General features: G+C 62.7%; 1 protein-coding gene across 6 annotated transcripts in view; it reads left to right on the top strand.

The window, feature by feature from the left end:
• LOC117653734 (inhibitory POU protein) overlaps positions 1–20,946 on the top strand; it is a 28,024-nt gene extending 7,078 nt beyond the window's left edge. For 2 of the 6 annotated variants that reach the window (XM_034399592.1, XM_034399591.1), the window contains exons 3-5: positions 5,843–5,899; positions 13,402–13,545; positions 19,991–20,946. In XM_034399592.1, coding sequence (XP_034255483.1) covers positions 5,843–5,899; positions 13,402–13,545; positions 19,991–20,785 — 996 coding nt within the window. In that variant the 3' untranslated portion in view covers positions 20,786–20,946. Of the gene's footprint in view, positions 1–5,842; positions 5,900–9,819; positions 9,829–13,374; positions 13,546–18,579; positions 18,605–19,339; positions 19,351–19,990 lie in introns of all 6 variants that reach the window. The other 4 variants (XM_034399595.1, XM_034399594.1, XM_034399593.1 and 1 more) reach the window with 4 other exon arrangements.
• The last annotated feature ends 1,010 nt before the right edge of the window (positions 20,947–21,956 follow it).

Genomic DNA, 21,956 nt, shown 5'->3' with positions numbered 1-21,956 from the left:
CTGCGGGGCGGCGGGGCGGCGGGGCGGCCATTAAGGATGCATGAGCGTCTTCAGTGCAACGCATGGGGCACCCTCAGCCCCACCCCGCCCCGCCGCGCCCCGCCCCGCCCCGCCGCCGCCCGCCGCCCCTCGGCCCTCCCGGCCCGAACTTACCCGCCGTGTAAAGATGTAAACTGTGACATCGACCGTTGACGCTGCGCCCTGCCCCCGGCCAGGCGGCCCCCGCCACCCCGCCGCACAGTGCGCCCTACGGCCTGAGGGGGTCCCACGAGGGGCCCTATGTGTGGGAACTCACATGAGAGCACAGTGTTGCAGTGTCGGCGGCTTTGTTTCGGCCGGGCCTTTTGTTCGATCTTGTGGCCCCCCTGAGGCCCCCCCTGGGGCGCACGGCGCAAGGGGCGCCGAAAACGGCCCGACGGCCTGTGCGGCCGCACGGTCCGAGGATGCAGCGCCGGGACCCCCTCCCCTCTCCACCCGCACCACCCCACCGCGCGCAACCCCACCGAATATCGGATACAAGGAGCCGCCCGCTATGCAAACAGACATACGCCCCGAGCTGGCTCTCTTCTCTCTTCTTTCACCCGCGCCTCCCCTCGCCCCCCCCCCCACTGTCTTGCGTTTCCATTTCACGTCCAGCTTCCCCCTCCCCCCACTGCAGCACACCACCGCATACACTGCAAGGCCGGACCGCAGAACGGCCTTCGTTTCGAACGTCCGAGCGGGTGAACGTCCCGATATGCCCCGCCCGTCCGCGCCCGCCCACCCGACAGCCCACCCGACAGCCCACCCGCTGGCCCGCCAGACGCCCCCCCCCCCCCCCCCCCCCCGCCGCACCCCCCCGTCAGGCCCTCACTCAGACAAGGCCGGGCCGCGGCGAGCCCAGCCAAGACTCTCGTTTGGGGGGTTGTTCCCATGCAAACACAGCGGGGAGCAAGATGGCGCCTGAATGCCGCCCGAACACCAAGACACCGCGACACACAGCACAGTGTTCTTGTTTTCAAGTTGTCTTTTATTTTCATGATTATTTTCTTACAAAGGTGTGCGCATGCTGGGGGACATGGTGCCCAGCAGACACTGCAGTCTCATTCATTCATTCATTCATTCATCCATTCATTCATTCCGCCATGCATTCATTCATGTTATTCAATCACTTTTCTGACATTGCACACTCTCCAGGCCACGCACACTGCGAGCGGCACCACGCCAGGTTCGTCCAGACGTCAGGAGCCAAAGCATTTCAGTACAACACCGCAGACGCCGCCGACAGACAACACTACTCTTCATCTCGGAGCCTGGACATAAAAATAAATCAATACTTCTTTTTTTCTTTTTTTCTTGCACTGCACGTAGTATGTCGAAAGGAACGGAACTGGCAACTACACTTTTAGTCAAACTTTTACAAAAATTTTCAAACGGAATGTTTTTAAAGATTGTATTGTGCACAAAGGGCTGCTCTTTCAAACCAATGGGGTCCATTTTAAAAGCAAAACAAAATCTAGCTGGCCCCTTCATGCGCCTTTTAGCGCGCCTTATACTTTTGTTGGTACGTTTCAAAGTAAAACAATGGCAACTGAAAAGAAACCATCTTCAAAACGAGCAAAGCAAAATACTGGGGGCCGTGGCGCCGCGACAGTGCTTTGCTCAGCTTTGCCAGTCTCCGCCCTGCGACACGCTGCCGACAAGCTCCCCTCCCCCTCCCCCTCCCCCTCCCCCTCCCGGTGTCGTTGCGACGGGCCGAGGCGCCGTGGCCGCGTCCCTCCCCGGCGCTCCCCGGGCACCAATGCCATCAGCAGGCTGATTCCGAGCGGGTGGACCCGCCGGGCTCTCTGCGTCTCTCTCTCTCTCTCTCTCTCTCTCTCTCTCTCTCTCTCTCTCTCTCTCTCTCTCTCTCTCTCTCTCTCTCTCTCTCTCTCTCTCTCCCACGCGGTAGGCCCCGCGAGTGCGGCGGTGCGAGAGAGACGCTCGGAATCGGCCTGCAGGCGCAGAGCAGGCTCCGGCAAATCCAGTTTGTCCAGCGACGGTCTCCGGCAACGACGTGTAACCCTGTCACAGCGATCAGACCGCACCGGCCCGGCCAGGGCAGCCAGACGACCACGAGGACGCCGCTCTCGTACTCTCACGTGCACCAAGAATGTCAACACACCACATGAACCAACGAAGACATTGGGCTCGAAGGGTGGCAAACGTTAGCGTTCCCGTTAACGTTGTTCTCTTCTCGTTTCAGATGGCAGTCATGCCGCACGCATTTTACGGTGTAAGTGTCCCTGGAGGAATACAGGCCAAGTAGTTACACGTTAGCAAGTAAGAGGTTAGTCCGCAAAGTCACTCTTTTTGGCAGGACGACAAACTAAAAACGTACACTCATTTAATAAACAAACAAATGAAGACAGACACACGTTGTTATTCTTGTGATATTCAGCACGTAGGCCAGGTTAGGTTATACCAGGTGAGGGTCACCACACGGCGGCGGGCACACACCACCGAGTCACCGACACGTCAAACTTGTTGCTCTGATTGTACCAAGGCCATGCTATACTCTCCTCAGCACGGCGCGGCGCGAAGCCCTCCCTGGAGTAGTGTCCCCAGTGGGGGCCTCCCCAGCCAGTGTCTGGCTCCGGGTATGCCTCTGCCACTACTGGACTGCCAAGCCTGGGCCTTCACCACCACACAGGTAAATACGAAACCACAGAACAACAGCAACACGCGCGCCGTCCAACAAGTAGTGACATCTTTACAAAACCAAACACATGTTACTTACATGCTATTTTTCTCTATTCTCACCTGCCACACTTTTGACAGACTGGCATGATTACCATCCAGGCATGGAACAAAGCACACCAGACGAAAGTGGGTAAATGTTTCTTAGCATCATCATTTCGCCCCTTTTTGTGATTTAGTTGTTTGTTGTTGTTGGGCAGCAGCGCGGGCAGCAGGACGCCGCATTGACTGGAGCCGACACTAACGCAATTTGCGGCTGCTTTGAACGTGGAGGAGGGGGGAGGGGGGGGGGAAGCCCATCGCCGATACAACTTCTCCCCCACTTCGTGTAATGAATCTCTTCCGATAAGTTCGATTACGGCGGGAATCGGGGCGCGGGTTCGATTCCCCTCCTTTGTCGCGTGAATTTTTCATCGGTCCATAACTCGGGTTGGCGACGGCGACCGTCGTCCGCTCTCTGTCCCGGTGCCTCCAGTGCTGCCACGAAAGAGGGCAAAAATTCCCCACGATGCGGTGGTAGTAACCAAAGTGGCTGACAGCACACGAGACGCTGCTTACGAGGGAATGTCTGGGCTTTGCTCAGACAGCTTCTTAGCTTTATCGAGGCCTTTTATCCTTTTAGGCGAATGTGGCGCGCAAACCGCGATGGGTACGCGAGATGGGTGACCGTGACGATGTGCCTTGACCCCGCCATAACAGTGGCGTGTGTTCGTCCCAAACGGGATGGAGCATGCAGCCCTCTCTGCCGGCGGGGCGGGGCGGGGCGGGGCGGGGCGGAACAGCCAAAGTCTTGAGTTTGATGCGAAGTGACGCGCCAGCCAGAAATCCGGAGAGGAAGGGAGGGCTGCTGGAGGAATCACGCTCGGCGAGGTTTGCGGCGAGGTTATGAGATATCTCGGATCAAGCGGCCGGCTCCGGCTGCTTTAGTGACGTGTGAGGAGGGAGATGTGCAGCAATGGGATCAAAATGGTCCCTGGAAAAGAAAACGCGTAAAAGCCCTGAATGAAGTGGCTCGATCTTGCCATGATTTAAACGCTATTAATCCACTTCGGTGTTCAACTTTGGCCGTCATAATCAGTATCACTTTATCCGGAACCAGAGTAAAACGCCCGCCGGGGACTGCCTTGCTGGCGACGGCCGGCCCCGAACCTTAAACAACAAATGGACTCGCATTTAAACTTCCAGGCATTGCGTCACATTACATAAACCGCGCGCCCCAGCCAGAAGAGCATTTTCGCGGGAGAAAAAAATTGAAACGAAACGGGAAAAAAGGTAATAAACGAGGGTTAGAGAGAGAGGGAGAGAGGAGAGAGAGAGAGAGAGAGAGAGAGAGAGAGAGAGAGAAGAGAGAGAGAGAGAGAGAGTAGATGAGGGCTGAGGCAGGCAGGCCGGGTCGCCACTCTCAGGAGGAATTCGGGCAAAGCGCAGCAAAGCGGCATAAACGAGGCGATCCCGTTCGCCTCCCTCCCAGCAGGGCTGTGGCGCTCCCTCTCCCCCTCCCCCACCACGGACCGCGGACCAATCAGGAGCCTCCTCGCTCTGATCGATCTAAACGTGTATTGCTGGTGCCTCATCCTAGGCTGGCTGGGGCCTCACCGCGGGTGAGCGGAAGGGGAGGTGGAGAGGGGAAGGGGGCGGAAAGGTTGAGATGGAAAACTGTGGCGGCGAATCAGCGCGGCAAACCGTGGAAAGAGAAAGAGAGAGAAAGAGAGAGGGGGGAGGAAGGGGGTAGAGGGGTGAAGTTTCACGACGTTGCATGTTTTTATTTTTGCTAGTCTCCCGGAGCATTTTCTTTCCCCCTTTCTCCAAAATAATTAGATTATTTCAGAGCCTCGTCCAGAGCTGGTTACAGTTTGAAACTTACACCAACAACGATATGTCCGTAGGGAAGTCACAACTCGAATCAGGGAAAACACCACCATGGGCATACGCATTCGAAAAAAAAGAAAAAAAATCTGCACGTCACAAACTTACAAATGCCTGATTGTAAACGAAACCAAAGAAAACAGCAAAAAACAAAACAAATCTTGAGACAGGCAAACGACGAAACAAAAACAGACTTGTCTGTGTGGTTGTGCCGTGCGGCCTATGCCCGAGCCTAGGTAATTAAAGCGCCATCAGCCATCGAGGGAGGGGGGGACGCAACGCGGCGGCCGGTGCGGTGCCGTCCCGCTGGCTCGCTTTCCCTCGAAACGAGGAAAAAGTTGGGGCATTTGACCGAGTTGCTGCCAACCTCTTGAGTCCGGTGCTGCATACTCACAGGTCCTTGGCTCGAACTGAGCATGAGGAAATGACGCGTAGACGGGCTGTGCGGGCATTGGCGTCCGGTGACTTGCTGCATTATTGAGGCGAGTATCGATGCGAGGCGGCCGGCGTCTCGGCCACGCCACTCGGCACGCCACTCGGCAGGCCACTCGGCGGGCCGCGCGCTTACAGTGTCACAAACACGGCGCGGAGGACGCCATGGACGTGGGGGAGGACAGAGAGAACACGCGAAAATATGGCAACATGTCGATGTGATGCGTGACTGGTGTTTTGACAGTGTAGGTATGCCCGGTTAGGGGTGGAAGCGGCTGCCAACCCCGTGCCGTTCCGGGCCGCGCAGTGGGCAAGCGGCGGCAAGCGGCCGGGCCTAACGGGCCCACGGCTTGACGGGCTTGACTCCCAGTCGGCACAGTACATTAGTCCGGCAGTCCCGCCCGGCCTGCCCGGCCTGCCCGGCCTGCCTGTGACATGCAAATGAGCCAGTTTCGCGCCTAGCCGAGAGCCACCAGTGGGCCGGCCGCGCCGGGCCGAGCGGCGCCTCCCTCGCTCACAGTGCCGGGTAAAAGTACCGAGTGGAGTTGATCCACGACGACGACTTTGACGTCTTTAGAACTCGGTGCAGGCCCTTCGGACGGACGGTCTCGCAAAGGGGTGGCAGTTCCTCGGGTTGCCCATTTCCTCTCTCCAAAAGACGACGATATTTGAATTGGATTGCAGACACAACTTGACGACTTTTAAAAAATATGACATCTCTGAGACGTTTTTTTTTTTCAAATTGGTTTTGGCATCTCCGTTACAGGAAGCACCGGATTACATTCAACTTTGATACTCACCCCCCTTTTGTTTTGTTTGCTTCCAGAGTCGGATTTTAGAGGATGCATCAATAATGTGCAACTCGTGGTCGCCGAGGCATAATGTAAGTAACGTATAATTAATATGAATTACCGCTCAAAACACAACTTTTGCACGTTTTGTTCGTTGGGGGCGCAGTCTCGACAACAGATCTCTCCAAAAAATTAAAAAAGTTCATAAATAATTTACTGCAGCACTTAGGGAGGGGGCCTTGGCGTCTAGGCAGTCTCCGCGCACTCTTCCTTCGTTTCTGCCGCGTGACGATTTTACAAAGCAGCCGATGGCTGCCGGCAAGCAGGCGGACCCGGCCGAGTTTGAGGACTTAAGGACGGCCCCGGAGGACGTCTGTGAACGCGGCGCAGCGGCGAGGCAGCAGCCTGGCTGGCGGTGCGGCACTCCGCCCCGCCCCGCCCCGCCCCGCACGCCCTCTTCCCGTGCTTCACTCGGTTACCACTGATGCGCTGCTTACGAGCCATCTATTATGTATGGGGGCGGTTTTAAAGCTCCACCCCACCCCTTCCCTCTCCATAAGGGCCGGTTTATGTTGGCATCGCGGACCACCTTTCGGCCGGCCGGACTCGGCGGCCCCCTGGCCGCTAGGCCTCCCCGCCGGCCTCGATCAAGGCCTCCTTCTTGTCCAGCCCGCGCCGCCCTGCAGACTCATTCCGAGAGTCGCTTTCGTCGCTCTGTCTCTCTCGCACCTGTAAGGGAGGCCTCAAGTGCGAGAGAGACAGTGTGCCGATCAGTCATCGCCACGCCCAGGTCCTAAAGGCCCCGCCAGCATTAGCTCGCGGCGTCTGGCGGCGTGGTGGGGGTGGCGGTGGGTGGGGCGGGCGGGGTGGTGGGTGGCGTTCTGCAGACACCTCGCCGCCGCCCCGCCCCGCCGCGGCGCCTCCCAGCATCAGGCGCAGCCCGGCGCAGCCCGGCGCAGCTCGGCGCAGCCCCACGGCATGTGCCCCAGGAGGGGAATATCATTTAGAAACATAATTAAACCAAAATGCTCGCATTTAGAATGCATGGAAGTCGCAACCCTTCCTCCCGACACACGAGAAAGCCCTGCCTGCGCAGCCCGCGCCGGGGCCGGGGCCGAGGCCGGGGCCCCGACGGTGGGGCGGCGGCGCTGGTGGGGCGTTGGTGATTATGCTCATGCCGCGATGAAACTGTTCTGTTGTTTTGACTTGGTGGCGCGGCGGCGCGGTGTGGCGTGGCGCGCGGCTCCCGGGGGACGCCGTTTGCTGTAGTGTTCAATTTTACGCCAACGGGCGGAGCAGCGGCAGCAGCAGCGACCCGGCCCTACCATCACACTAGCGCGGCTAGCCCGCGCTAACCGACATGCGGAAATTCCCTGCGGTTCACGCCGACTCTCCGTCACAAGCCCGCCCGTCCCGTCTCCCTGCACCGAGTGATCGTGCACATAGTGGCATCAGCCGCCCCGCCCCGCCTCAGCTCAGTGCTTGTTGCCCGGTGTCGGCCGAATAACTCCTGCCCCGTGTTTTACTTGGCATAACTACCCCCGACTTGCCAAAGTCTCGACACACGGTCTCATAAATTATTGACTGCCTTCCGGCTCCCTAAGTCAACGACGGACTGCACGGGCTGCTGCCGGCTGCTGCAGCAGCACCTCGCTGTGCGCTGCGCGCTGTGCGCCAAGCTCTCCCACCCCCCTTTGTCTCTCCCAGAGCACTCGTTTGCCGCGTCCGTCCGCCTGTCCATGTCCTCGTCTGTCTGTCTCGCTGTCCGCCGGTTCATGTCCTCGTCTGTCTGTCTCGCTGTCCGCCGGTTCATGTCGGTCCGCTTCAGGTTCCCGCCTGCCTGTCCTTCTGTTTCTACACTCCATGTCCGTCCGCCGGTTCATGTCCTCGTCTGTCTGTCTCGCTGTCCGCCGGTTCATGTCGGTCCGCTTCAGGTTCCCGCCTGCCTGTCCGTCTGTTGCTCCACTCCATGTCCGTCCGCCTGTTCGCTCTCCTCCTCTCCTGTCCGCTCGCCCGCCCCGCCGCCCTTCGTCGGCCTCGCCGAAACGCGCGGAACGCCGCCGGGGCGCGCTGCACGGCCTTGCCGCGTTGTGCGGTGAATGGGGCTGAAGCGGAGCGGGCTGAAGGACCTCTGCAGACGGCGGAGGGGCCCCGCTAGGCCCCGCGCCCCGCCATGGCCTGCTGCTCGCGCGGCCCCGCCCGGGGTAGAACACACACTACACTGGATCACGAAAATATACCGCCCCGTAATGAACTTGCCGACGGGGCCGTCAGTGCCGTCACATCGCGGGGAACGTGTCAAGAGTCCTCGCCGGGCTTTGCCATTACAGTGGCGCGGAAGGGGAGGGGGGAGGCCGCACGCGGCAGGTAGGTGTGGTGGGTGCCGGACTCAAGTACACATGTGATGTGCTGCACGCATGACTGCCTCCCCCATGTCGTCACCTGTGCCCCCTCCCCTCCCCCCTCCGCGGCGCCCAAACCGTCAGGACGAGTGAACGGACGAAGACTGATGGGCCGGTTGGTGCCGGCGTGGTGGCGGTGACTGCGTCGCTGACGTGCCGAGCGTCGCGCTGCCGAGGCAGCAAGGCCAGCGCGACGGCAGGAGTCCTGCCGCAGGACGCCAGCGCCTCCAACAAGTGCGTGGCGCCGAATCGCGTCGCAGAGCGGCGGAAAACGTTGGCGGTGTACGTAACGTTTTCAAGTCGTTTCCGCGCGTTTCCGCCAGACAGCCGGCCGGCCATCTGTGTCGCCACAAGTCCTCGGCGAGTACGGCACGCCACCGACGCATCGCCACCCCTGCATGTCCAGCGGCGTCGTGCACTTGTCCGCCGGCCGCCGCGCGCCGCGCCGCCCTCTCCCCGCACGCACTTCCGGGCAACCTGCTTTTATCAATCACACAACCTTGCACCCTCCCCACCTGTGCTCGCGGCGGACAATGGGCGCGTCAGGTCCACCCCGCGCACCCCGCGTGCACCCCGCGCACCCCACGCTCGAGGTGGCCGACGACTGTCCTGCGGTTTCCGGCTGACCGCTACTGGAAATTGCCACCGGGGCCCGGCCGACCGGCGACGCCGTCGGCCCCACGACGGCGTGCCTCGAGGTGCGTTACGGGACTGGAGGGCCGCCGCGCCGAGGCTGCGCGCTGCGCCGCTGACCCAATATACGTACAAATGAGGGTGGAAGGCCCATAAAGAACCTGCCGGCTCGGCTGGCCGCCGGCGCCCCTCTCCCTCCCCGATCGGCCGGCCGGCCCGGCCCGGCAGTCACTTTTCTTCCCTGACCCTCCCTCGGTACCCACTCCATCTTTTCCCAATACAAACACACGCGGGCCGCGTCCGCCGCCGGGGAGGGTGTGAGGCACACTGTGAGGCACACTGTGTGGCACACTGTGAGGCACACTGTGTGGCACACTGTGAGGCACACTGTGAGGCACACTGTGAGGCACACTGTGAGGCACACTCGTGGGAATACACTGTAAAGAAATGACTCAAGGCAAGAAGTGAGGGTGAGGGCCGCGACGACGACGCGACGCCCAAGACATCGCAACCCTTCTTCTTCTTGTTTCATCCCTTTTTTTTTCCTCCCGCCGAAAGTGGCAGTGATCCCGTCCCGTCTCGTCACCCTCTCGTCTCGCGTCCCTCTCCCTCGCGCACGACGGCTGCGTCTCGCCAGTCGCTGCTGCACTCACTCCCGCCGCCGAATCGGGGCCACGGCCACGCGCGGGCTTGAGGTAGGCCCAGGGCCCTGGGTTCGATTCCCGACCAAGCTGCTCGCTTTATTTTCCCGAATCCCTCCATCATTTTCCACCGAGGGAGTGCGCGACGTACTTGACGTACGCAATGACACGCGGGGGCGTGGTGCGGTGCGGCGTGGCGCAGCGTGGCGGGGCAGGGCGGGCGGGGCGGGGCGGGGCGGGGCGGGGCGGGGCGGGGCGGGGCGGGCAGGGCTTCCAATAAAACCGCATGGCAGGTGGACATGTCGCGTGGGGTGGGGTGCAGTATGCGGTCAATAGATACATGTTGTGCGTCCTGCGTGAGTGTGTGTATGTGTGTGAGTGTGTGTGAGTGCACCTGTGTGTGCGCGCCGTTTGTGAGGGAAGAAAAGAGCGTTGGCCCATGCGGAAATAAAATGACAAAAAGGAGTCCGTCAAAACACGGCTTGGGAGCGTCGGCTCGGCGTGTCCGTTTGCGTAAGGGGGTGCCCACCGATAACGCGTCCTACACCGTTTCAGGCATTATTCCGGTTCGATTTTCGATTTATTTCGAACCGAAGTGATTGATTGACAGAGGGAGAGGCGTTGCCGGTGGCGCGGCCACGGCGCAGCATGGGGAGTCTCCCTTGACGGGCGTGCCGTGGCGAGGCGCACTTGCCGCCGCCGCGCGCCGCCGCCACTGTACTGGATGCTGGTCCAGTGCGGCCCCGGCGGGGGCCCGGGCCGCCGCCCCGGTGCGCCCTGGCGGCCCCGGTGGCCCCGGGGTGGTCCTGGTTCGCGAGGCCCGGGTGGGGGCGCTGCGCTACGCTAGGGCTCTACGCCCAGCTACGCCCAGCTACGCCGCTACACTGCGCGGCGGCGCGGCGGGCCGGCGGGCGCCACCAGCGCCACGGCCTGGGTGGGGGCGGTGGAGCGCTCGGCGTGTCGGCAGCGTTACGCGCCACTTGAGCGCACGCAAGCCGCGCCGTGCCGCGCTGGCCGTGCTGGCCGCCCCACCCACTCCCACCTGCTGCCTGAGTAGCGCTTGTTCGACGAGAGGGCCTGCGGGGCGGCCTGCCGGGCGGCACTGCGCCACTGCGGGGGCAGCCTGGCTGCGCACACACGCACACACACGCATACCCGCACACAGAATCAGGTGCACCGCCAAGCGGCTGCTGCTGCTTCCTCCCGAATGGCGACGGTTCGAGGTTCAAAATTCAAGGCCGGACTTTCAGCACGCGGCTGTAAGCATGATCCTCGCACGGTGAGGTTGATGCGTTCTGACGGGCACACTGTCAGGGGGCTCTTAGTCCGCGGAAATACGCGGCTCAGAAACGAATGGGCAAGGCGAAATACCACCTCGCTGCGCACATGCGGATTGCATAGCCTAAGACTGCGAAATTTTCACGCGTACCGACGTGAAAATAATCTCCCATAATCAGTGATATTCGTTATAATCAAAAGTCTGTTGCACCTTAGTTTTAACGGTGGACCCCCCTCAACATCTCCGAGTCAAGACCAACACCACACCGCCGGTGTCGCTGGTCATTTAGCAGCGCGCCCTCCCTGCGCCCTTTGCCAGTTTGCCGAGTAATGCGATTTAGCCTCGTGGCCGGTCGTCCGGTGGACACGCGCCTTCAGTGTAATACGCGCCCCGCACGCACTCCACCGCGCCGCGCCGCGCCGCGGTCCAGAAGGCCCTCCTCCTCTGCCGGAGACACGGCGCCTCCGGGCCGCCGGCGCCCCGGAGCCGGAACTGGCCTTTCAGCGTCCCGGAAGCGGGCGGCATCCTGACCGGAAATGAACGGTGACGTCCACACCCCTCCCCCCTACCTGCCGCCCTCGCGTGACCGGCCTCCATGCGCCGCCCCTGGCCGCCCCGCGCCCCCAGCCGACTCCAGCGCCACTGGACACAGCACTGGACACAGCACTGGACACGGCCGGAGGGGAGCAGCGCGGAGCAGCGCGGGGTGGACTGCGGGACACTGCAAAAGAAACAGTGCGTGCTGAATAAAGCGACGACAGGACGATGTTTGCACTCATGAGATGTCAGAATGTTCGCTTCGTCATCAGAAACTATGACGAACGACTTTAAATTTTTCCCACGGAGTAACATCATTTGTACGACCTCTTTTTGTCCGACCTTACCACCGCCTCAGCCCCCAGCCCCCTTAACACTCGACAAAACATGTTATCCACGACAGAGCCATATAAAATTTCGTTTAAAATAAAACATAAACAATTTGAACCCTACGACCCTCTACCCCCAAATGGGGTTCGAGCCGTGTGCTGAACTTCGGTGTTCGGATGGGAACCGGTGCATCCAGGCTTTATACTGCTACCGCAGAGTTCAGCTTCTGTAGGACTGCTATAGCCTTCCACACATGAAGGACCGCCACTGCTGGTACGACGGAGTCATACGCCACCCTTCCCGTCGGACGATGCGCCCGACCGCCGAGAGTTTGTATATATACCTCACGGAGTGAAGGGCAGTGAAGGGAGTCATCGCCGCGAGGGAAGCGCCCGTCGACGCAAAATTGAGAAGTCGGAATGTGGTCCGAAAACTGTGGACCCAGCAGGCATCGAACCCCGGTCTACCCGATTGGGAGACCAACGCCCCAACGCTCGCAGCCACCGCGGCTCATGGACGTCACCGCTCGGCAAGGCATTGTGTATGAAGTCAGGCTTGATCGCGGTGAGCTCAGCCGCTCCTTCCTTGCTCCTCACGCGATGGGGCTCTCCTCGCTCTGTCTCTCTCGCACCCCTACGCGACGCCCCGTGAGAGCGAGAGGGACAGGGTGCTTGCTTCCGGTATGGCGCCGCGGGCAAGGTGGGGCGAAGAGGACGCCGCCGTGGCGGGTAAGGAGGCGACGCCCCGCCACACTGCAGCGCACCGCCGTGGCGGCATGGTGGCATGGTGGCGGCGAGCAGGGCAAGAAGCGCCTCCTCGACAACAAGTTAATCGGCCATTAGGCCTCCAGCCACCTGCGCGGCGTGGCGGCGCGGCCAAGCAGCGACGCTCCCCCTCCACTTCCCCCTCCCCCTCAGCGGGGCCGGGCCGGGCTAATCTCATTGCCGGCAACACCTGTAATCATGATGATTTATCAGGTGCGGCCCTGCCGCCCTGCCCGCCCCGACGGCGTCGCGACTTTGGCTATGCCGCTTCGCCGCTGTGCCGCCATAAACGCAACAAGTCCGGATTGCCGCGAATGAAATGGCACTCATTAGCACGGCGCTACAGCTCGCGCCGCATAACGGCTGGGCCTGCCTAGAGCCCCGCCGGCCGCGCCCCGCCGCGCCGGGACTGTTTGCCTGTTATTGCGTCAGGCCCGGCGCGCCACTGCGAGCCACTATGCGGCCTCGCCCCGCCGGGCTAATACCCTCGTTTGTCGCTGCCAACGGCCAAACGGCCAACTAGCGAGATTTGTGCGAGCAGCGCGCGGGGCAACGACGGCTAGGCGCGGCGGACCGGGCCGGCCGGGACAGGGCCCGCTGTGTTTTGTTTTCGATGGAGTCAAACGTTGCGTTTTCATTGAGTGGCCAATCGTAATGAAGAGTGATGATAGTGCTCATCGAACAGTGTACCAATGCCTGCAAGCCGCGCGCGCAATGCACTCGGAAAATGACGGGGAAGACAAACGTGAGAATTGAGAGTTCGGGCGGCTTGTGTAACGGTAGCGATGTTGGTTTTGCTTCGTCATGATGGTTGACGGGGCATGCCATACACCCCCTGACCTCCTCTGGCCTCTAGCAGCTCGAGGGTCAGTGCGGCGGGAATATGTTGCCATTTGGACTTTTTAATGTTTGTTGGATGTTCACATTTTTGGACACGTTCTTCCCGCACAGCTTTTTCTCAAGCGCTGATTTTCTCCCAAGCCTAACGCGTGCGTGACCTTGTTACAGGGGGACTTGTTCTCCGGGCTGAACGACGGGCTGCTGTCGCGGGCGGAGGCCCTGGACATCGGCAAGCACCAGGGCGGCACGCAGATCAAGCACGACATGATGTACCACCACGCCATGCCGCCCCACAACGCGAGGACGCACCAGGTAAGCCGCATAATCCACCCGCCCGGTGGAGGTCGACGTCGACGGCGTCCATGACGGCGTCCATGACGGCGTCCCCGCAGCCCCGCCTGCCCCGCAGCGGACGGCAGCACCTAGCGCAGCACGCGGCAATACCGCGGCATGTTTTACGACGGCCGAGCCGCCGGCGACACGCCGCACTACGACCAGTACGAGCGGCAGGACTTCGCTCGCGACTCTCGTGTCAGACCGCCGTAGTGCCGCCTGGCTGCCCGCCTGGCTGCCCGCCTGTCCGCGTGTGAGTGGCTGCACGGCCGGCCGCAGCGCTGGGGCGGCAGGAGCACTTGACTTCCAGGCAGCATTCCAGGCGGCCCTGCCTTCCACCGCACTGGACCACCCCCTCACGACCGCTTTCGGCGTGCTGCGTGCGGACTGGACCGTAACGCACCTCAATTAGGAAAAGAAATGTCGGCCTGGCCCCAAGTTTTGAACCTTGTGCCACGAATAGAGGCGACCGGTAAGATAATATCGTTACCGACTGAGCCACGAGAACTCTCTTCCACAGAGTCCAGTGTGTTAGTGTGCCACTTGGCGGCGGCCGCGAGGACACGCCGCCCCGCCGCGCCGCCGCGGTCTCGCGAAGGGGTAATTGTTTAATCCGGGCTAAGCCCGCCGCCCCGCGCGGTAATTGGAACGCGACTTGCAGTGCCTCCACTGCCCCCAGTGCCGTGAGCCGGACGCCGCGCACGGCCCGCACAGCACAGCCAGACGTAATTGTTAATCACAATAATTGTGTTTCTCTCGTGTGTCGTGTGATTGTGGGTGCGACGCCGCGGACGCCAAGGGGTGCAGGGCGCGGTCCTCGCCGCCTCCCCCTCCCCCTCCCGTCCCCTTCCCCTCCCCCCTCCCCGTCGCCACCGCCCCTTGTTTCTATCATGACGTTTGCATTCTGATGATGAGGACACATAACAAATGACAGTCTGGAGGGTGGCGGCGCGGCGCGGTGTGGGCAGGGGTGCCGCATACGTTTGATTGTTCGGATCGCGCTTACAGTGCAGCGCGCTTGCGGCGCGTCGCGAGGAAAATATTATTGCACGGCCAATCGCGTTTTTATTTGGCGCGCGCGTGGCGACGCCGGTGGCGCGACCGGGGTGGAGCGCGAGGCGTGCTCCGTCTCTCTCGCACCCAAACGGGGCGCCCCATGAGTGCGAGAGAGACGGCGCGACGCGACGACACCGCCGTTTCGGAATGGGCCGGCTGGTCCCCGCGGAGCACGCGGAGGCTGTCGGAGGCACTGGATGGCGGCCGGGGCCTCTCTAGGGGGCCGTGGTGGCCGAGGCCGGGGCAGACTGAGGGAAGAAGGGCCTTGTAGGCCTTCGTGGGAGCCACGGCCCTGGCGAACGCTCCGTTGTACGAGACAATCGTGAGGCAAGCGGCACCTCCACTATAGAACTACTTTACGCTTACCCTACCCTCGGAGACCATACTGTTGTTCTTCTTGAAGCGCACCGAGGAAATTCCGCTATGCAATCAAACTGTTCTCCTGAATGCTTCAAGACAGAGCGGAAGAGTCTGCACGCGATTGAAGGAAAGTGCTCGTATTCAATTTTACCCGTGTCCTGCACAGCCACTGGCGAAATTTTGTTTTACCGTTTTCGCGTGGCCTTTTCCCGGTTGATTTTTCTTCACGACCGGCGATAATTCTAATCCATCTCCCATTTTCCGATTGCTCGTTCCGCGTGACAGTGTGACGGCTTTTAGCCGCCGATTTCAATCCCATTGCCATTGTGCCGCGCGGTGCTCCCGGCGGACCGCGGCAGTGCAAGTGCGGCGGGCTGCGGCCGGACTGGTTCCGAGAGTCGTTTTCGTCGCTCTGTCTCTCTCGCACTCATGGGGCGTCCCGTATGGGTGCGAGAGAGACAGAGCGACGAACACGACTGCACCGGCTCGCGAGAGCGTCGCTGGCGCCGCCGTTTCTCAGGCCTATCATATTTCAGCTCCGCGCCGCGCCTCGCCGAGGCCATGCAGTAGTGCGCCGGGGAGGCTCGGAGGCACGGCTGGGGGTAGAGGGGGTGGGGGTGGGGGGACGTCCGTCCAACAGGTCCTGCCTGTCCATTCCAAATAAATGAAGGAGGACCCACGCGGTGCGCGCCGCGCGTTCACACGGCGAGTCCTGCGGGGAGGCGACTGCTTGTAGTGTAGGCGCGGAGCGGAGGGCGGTGGAGCGAGATGACGTCACGGCGGCGACCAACGCTCGGCGCCGCGGTGGTGCACTGCTAGCTGCTTCTGGCTTCCAGCACACTGCCACGACCGGTACGGCGCGCCGCATCGATTGCGGCATGCGGGGTTGGTTATTTCCAACAATGAAGGAGCCTAGGTGGCTGCGTGCGTGCGCACAGTGGGCCAGAAGACCGGTGGAGGCGGCAAAAACTCTAGACGCGTTTTGAGCTCCAGGGTCGTTAAATGGGACTCGAACCAAACGTGTGACCCCACCAATGGATTCCTCGTTCGAATAGAAATCCGTTGGTGCGGTCGCACGTTTGGTTCGAGTCCCATTTAGCGACTTTGGAGCTCAAAACACCTAGAATTTTGGCCGCCTCCACCGGTCTTCTGGCCCACTGTGGTGGGCCTGTGTTTTCGTGTGTGTTTCGACCGTCCCCTCCCCTTCCCGATCTCATCCTCATCCACCTCGCCGCCCCCATCCTTTCTATACTATCCTCCGCTCGCTGCTCGTTCCATCCCACCTATCCCATCCCATCCTGCCGCCGGGCCTGGTGGGCCCCTCAGGGGGCGCCCGAGCAGCGCGGGGACGCGCGTGGCGGGGCTGGCGGGGCTGGCGGGGCTGGCGGCCCGGGGGTGGGCGCGGCGCAGCGCTGCGCAGCACGGCGTCAACAGCTGGTGTGGGCCGTGGCGCGGCGCGGCGGCCCGACCGGCCGGGCTGTCAATTGCCTCATTACATGGACAGATTCCCCAGGAGGCGGGAAGGCCATGCCCCGGCCGGCAGCCCCAGGCAGCCCCAGGCAGCCCCAGGCAGCCCCGGCCCCATCCCCAGCCAGCCCATCCCGGAGCAGGGGGAGGGTGGCTCTAGCAGTGCTCTGGCATTGCCCGGCGCGCGTGGGGGAGCGGAGCGGGGCTTGCCACCTGAACACATGGGCGGCGGCACGGCGGCACGGCGGCGGCGCGCGGCGGATACGACCATTTCTCTACCGCCCTCGAAGGCCCCGCTGCTGCAGCCCGCTCGATTTGGCCCGCCACTACGGCACCGCCAGCGCCACCAGCACCGCCACTGCGCCACTGCGAAACGAGAAAAGCGGAAACGACTCGATCCACATCAAAGCGAGCGGCACTAGCAGCTCCTTTCACATGATATGTCAGACCGCAGCGCGCGCTCTCTCGCGTCCTTGTGAGAGTGTGCGTGTGTGTGTCGGTGTGTGTAAGTGTACCTGCACGAGCGAGGCCGCGCGACGCGAAGGTGGAAGCCACACGAGGGGGAAGGCTCACAAACCACGACGCCGCCCGCAGCGCGCCATCCTGCGGTGGAGGCAGTAAATTGTTCTGCAGCCCTTCTTCAAATGACCACTTTACAGCGATACCGATGGAAGGGCGAGGGAAGGCGAGCAGGGTGGCCCTCCAGGCGGCCCGGCCCGGCCCGGCGATGGCATGACTTCCAGCGTGCTTCCAGCACCCCCACTACACGACGGCCACGGCGGCGGCACGGCAGCGCAGGCAGTAATGATGAAATATTCTTCCGATGGGAGCATCGCCTCTGCAACCCCCGCGGCGTGGCGCGGCATGGCGTGGCGCGCTCCCCGGCCGCACGCCGCACCCGGCCGGCCGCGCCGCACCGCGCACGTACGCTGTCCCGGCCGTCCCGGCGCTCCTGCAGTGTCCTGCAGGGGACAAATGGCATTGTATCGGAAAGTCCGAGCCGCGCCCACACTGTACGCAGCAGTGCATCGGCACCGCGGTGTCTCCTTCACCGCCATCGATTGCATTTTGTCAATTATTCAGATGGGCTGGTGTGTTGAGCCCCTTCTGTCTTTTCTTTCTTTCTTTCCTTCGTTCCGGGGACGGTATGCAACGAGCCGGAGTCCGGCGGAGTCAATACGAGTCCGGTGCTGGGGGAAAGCAGGGCGAATGGCGTGCTTTGTTCTTGTCGTTGTTGTTGTTGTGGTTGTTGTTGATCGGTGCTCTCTCCGCCTACTCGCAGTTCATTGTCTCGCCGGCCGGAGTGCGGAGTGCACCCTTCGGCCGGCCGCACCTCAAAGCAGCCCCTTCGGCTTTACAGCAGGCCGTCACGGCGCCGCGGTCCCGGTGCGCATTTGGCGCCGGCCCGGCCGAGAAGTGCGTCTTGCCCGACGTCCCTTCACCCCTTCCTTTCCGATGAGGCCGTCGGCCCGCCCCTGCCGCCCTTGCCGCCCCGGCCTGCCCCGGCGTGTCCCTGGGGCACGGCGGGCGCGGGGGTGCACTAGAGAGGACGGGTTATGTTCGCCGATGGCACGGTTCGACACGCTTGTGCGAGCCTTGTGCGACACCGTGGAGGACACATTGCTGTGCGGGCGTGCCGTGCCGTGCCGCGCAGTGTGGTGTGCGGCGTCGTCGCCACCGCGGGGGTCATTCCGCCAACAGTTTTCACTCCCTCTCCGCGCCGTGCTGCGCCGTGCTGCGCCGTGCTCCGCGCGGGGTGTGTATCTGTTTATTCTGCGCGACGAACGGGTTGCCTCTCCGCCCCGCCTCCCCGGTTTATGGCCTCCATTTGTTAGCTTTTACCGCCGCGGCTTGCGGGACGACCGGGCTGCCGGCTGATTCCGGAGGCTGCTTTCGTCGCTCTGTCTCTCTCCCTCTCGCGGGGAGTACCCTAAGGGAGCGAGAGAGACAGAGCGGGGAGGAAGTTTGGAATGAGCCGACTGCGCCGCGCTGGCCGGGTAGTTGAATTCCCGTGTCCACTGTTGCGCCTCGGCATGGCCTGGCCGGCAATCGGAGGCTCCCCGCCGCCGCCGTCTGTTCTTCGCGTCGCCCCCCGCTGCTGCTCGCGGCCAGGCCGTGTCGGCGGTGGAGCACTCCGCGAGACCGCCTCCCCGCCGTTTAAGCCTCGCCGCGCGGCGCCCCGCCACGCCCGCCATAACCGCAAAGCAGCGCCACAAAATCTGAATTCTGCCACGTCATGGCCCTCTGGCGGGGCGCGGCGGGGCGGGGAGGCGCATCATGGCTACGGCCTCTCTGCTGATTGGAGGGCCGGAGAGGGGAGCACCTTGCATCATCGTCAATGGGGTCCTCGAATCACTATGACTGGCGGCACGGCGAGGCGAGGTGAGGTGCGCGTCGTGGACGCGGTGGCCGACTCCCTGGAGGCCGCGAGGGCCGCGAGGCTTGACGCATGCTGCAGCTCAGCTGCTTTCTTGCAAACACGGAAACGGATTGACGGCGATTCCATCCGATTCCGTCCACATGCAGAGTGCGGGCCGGGCAGTCCACCGAGAGGGCCTGGACCGCCTTGAGCAGCACTGACACGGCCTGACGCGATTACACTGCACCGACGGCGGCCGAGGGCGGCCGAGGGCGGCCGACGTCCTCCCGGCCGGCCAGCGGCGCAGTGACGTAGTGCTCCGGGGCGGGCCGGGTCCGGGGCCGCCACTGTGAAATACGGCCGGTGGCGCCGGGCGCGAGCCGGGCCGGGGCGGGTCGAGGTGCAGCCCCTGCTCCGGTTTAATTTGAACCCAAACGATGATTTGCGCGCGCCGGCTGGGCTCCCTGTCCTGTCCTCCCCGTAAACGGTGTGGATCGCCGGCCGAAGAGCTGATCCCGAAAACGCCAATAGCACCCCTCCAAGTGCGAGAGAGACAGAGCGTTCGGCATCGCCTGGGGTATCGCCGACCCGGCATTTCCATTTCGGGAGAGTAGCTAGCCGCGGCGGCAATCCCATCCTGAGGACTCAATCCCATTGACGCGCTGGGCGGCGCCACGCGAGCCGCGCTGCGTGCTGCGCGTTGCGTCGCGTGGCGTGGCGGGGCGGGGCGGCCAGCCGGCGCGTGCCGTGTAGTGGGCGCACGCGCACGCCACGCGGCCGCCGGGCCGCCACGCGCCGAGTGCTGCTTGACAACAACGCCATTCGACAATTTGCTCGAGTGCCTTATCTCTCCGGTCGGTTTGCGCTGCGCCGTGCTGCGCCGCGCCCGCCGCGTCTTGGACGAATTACGCGCCACCACTTCCGGGTGTGAGGGGGGGAGGAGGGGAAGGCGGGGGCACGCCAAGGGGCGCTTGACGTTCCAATGACATGTCAGACCGGTGAATGGTGGAATAGGATAAACGCAGACAAATTACAGAGCGTTTTCTTGTTGGATTCAGTCCTGTGGAGTCGGAGCGCCGTGCGGGTAGGCAACGCCATGCACGCGCGTCGTCGCGGTGCCTACCCTCCCGGCGCGTCGGTAGACCTTAACGTCGAGAGTGGCTGACGGTGTCTCTGTTGCAGATGGGGCCGCACGGCATGGACGGCCTGGACCGCGGCCTGGACCGCGGCCTGGACATGCTGGAGGCGGGCGGGATGACGACGCTGACGCCCATCTCGGACAACTCGCACCACCAGCTGCACCCGCCGCCCATGTACAACCCCATGAACTCGATGATGGGCGGCCACCACCATCACCACCACCACGGCGGCCCGCTGACGGGGCACGCGCCCCACCACCCGCACCACCCGCACCACCACCCGCACCCGTCGGCGCACCACCCGGCCATGGCGGCCGCGGCGGCCGCGGCGGCGGGGCTGCACCCGGACTCGGACACGGACCCGCGTGAGCTGGAGGCGTTCGCGGAGCGCTTCAAGCAGCGCCGCATCAAGCTGGGCGTGACGCAGGCCGACGTGGGCAAGGCGCTCGCCGCCCTCAAGCTGCCCGGCGTGGGCGCGCTGTCGCAGTCCACCATCTGCCGGTTCGAGTCGCTCACGCTGTCGCACAACAACATGATCGCCCTGAAGCCCATCCTGCAGGCGTGGCTGGAGGAGGCGGAGGCGCAGGCCAGGAGCAAGCGTCAGGACCCGGACGCGCCCAGCGTGCTGCCGGCCGGAGAGAAGAAGCGCAAGCGAACCTCGATCGCGGCCCCGGAAAAGCGGTCGCTGGAGGCGTACTTTAACGTGCAGCCCAGGCCGTCCGGGGAGAAGATCGCGGCCATCGCCGAGAAGCTGGACCTCAAAAAGAATGTGGTCCGTGTCTGGTTCTGCAACCAGCGGCAGAAGCAGAAGCGCATGAAGTTCGCCGCGCAACACTGACAGGGGGCCGGGGGGCCGGGCGGGGGAGCCCCCACGCCCATGCCCCCCGGGCACTGCATGCAGTGACCGTGCAGTGACCCCCTGCCCCTCCCCTCCCCGCCCCTCGCGTCGCGCGCCCACATAGCTGAGAGAGACGAGTGTCGAGTCGCTCCTTCCGTTCTAGTCCGGCCCGTTGGCCAGCACTCGGTGCAGCACTCGGTGCGGCCCGGCCCGGCCCGTCCGCAGGGCGCTGCCGGCAGCCTGGCTGGCACAAGGCACTCGGCGCGTTGGCCACGAAGTGCGTCCCAGCCCCCTCCCCGCGCGTCCACGCGTTCATGCCGTTGCAAAGACATCCACCACGGAGACCTTGACGCAAGGCGCTGCCGCCCAGCAGCCGCTACCCCACCACCGCTTAACGCCACCGTCCCCTCGAACCTCGAACATCGAACCCACCCCGCTAGTTCCAGTTTACCATATTTGCGCTCCGGCCGCTCTGCCGGTCGGACTATGCGACTTGCCGCTGGATGCGGGACCCTGAAGGCACCCAGCCAGGGCTGGCGATGGTCCGCCGATCTGTGGCTTCTCAGCCGCCGGCTGCCAGCGCCTGGGAGTCCGGTCCCGCCACATGCTCTTGACCTGCCCCCGGCTCTGTGAGAGCGCCACGCCACGCCAAACATCGAGAAGACGGAACCAAGAGCCAAGAGGCGGTCCGCCGCGACGTCAACGACGAGGTCACGTCGCGTCGACTTTATTTCGGCTGCCTCGACTCACTCTGGACCTGTTACGGACATTCGGTGTGTGTAGTGTGGGTACATAACATTGCTTTGAGATTTGCCTTAATTTACGCACCTCGACAAGAGGGTGCACACGTGTCAAAAATTCTGTAGTAAGCACATGCCAAATCCTGAAATGTGCAAAAGTTACAAACATTTTCCCCCATTTGAACGTATTACTTACGCGCGTTATCTCACACAAATGTACGTAATATGGCAGTTCAAAAATGTATGTAACGAGCGTTTTGTGCATAATACACACACGTGTTGTACGTAACAGGTTGAAAAGTGCAAAACCGTTTTCGCGACATTTATGAAAATTGTATATTACTCGTGCCAATGCTGGAGAAGCCATTAGGCTGGTCTGTTGTGCCGAGAGAAACCCAAGTGCCAATTTTTAAGGTGTTGTCGAACTTTCC

The sequence above is a fragment of the Thrips palmi genome, unplaced genomic scaffold (genome assembly GCF_012932325.1).
Source record: "Thrips palmi isolate BJ-2018 unplaced genomic scaffold, TpBJ-2018v1 HiC_scaffold_8, whole genome shotgun sequence".
Taxonomy (NCBI): Eukaryota; Metazoa; Arthropoda; class Insecta; order Thysanoptera; family Thripidae; genus Thrips; species Thrips palmi.
Note: the sequence above shows the minus strand (reverse complement) of the source record. Positions and strands in the feature narration are given on the sequence as shown.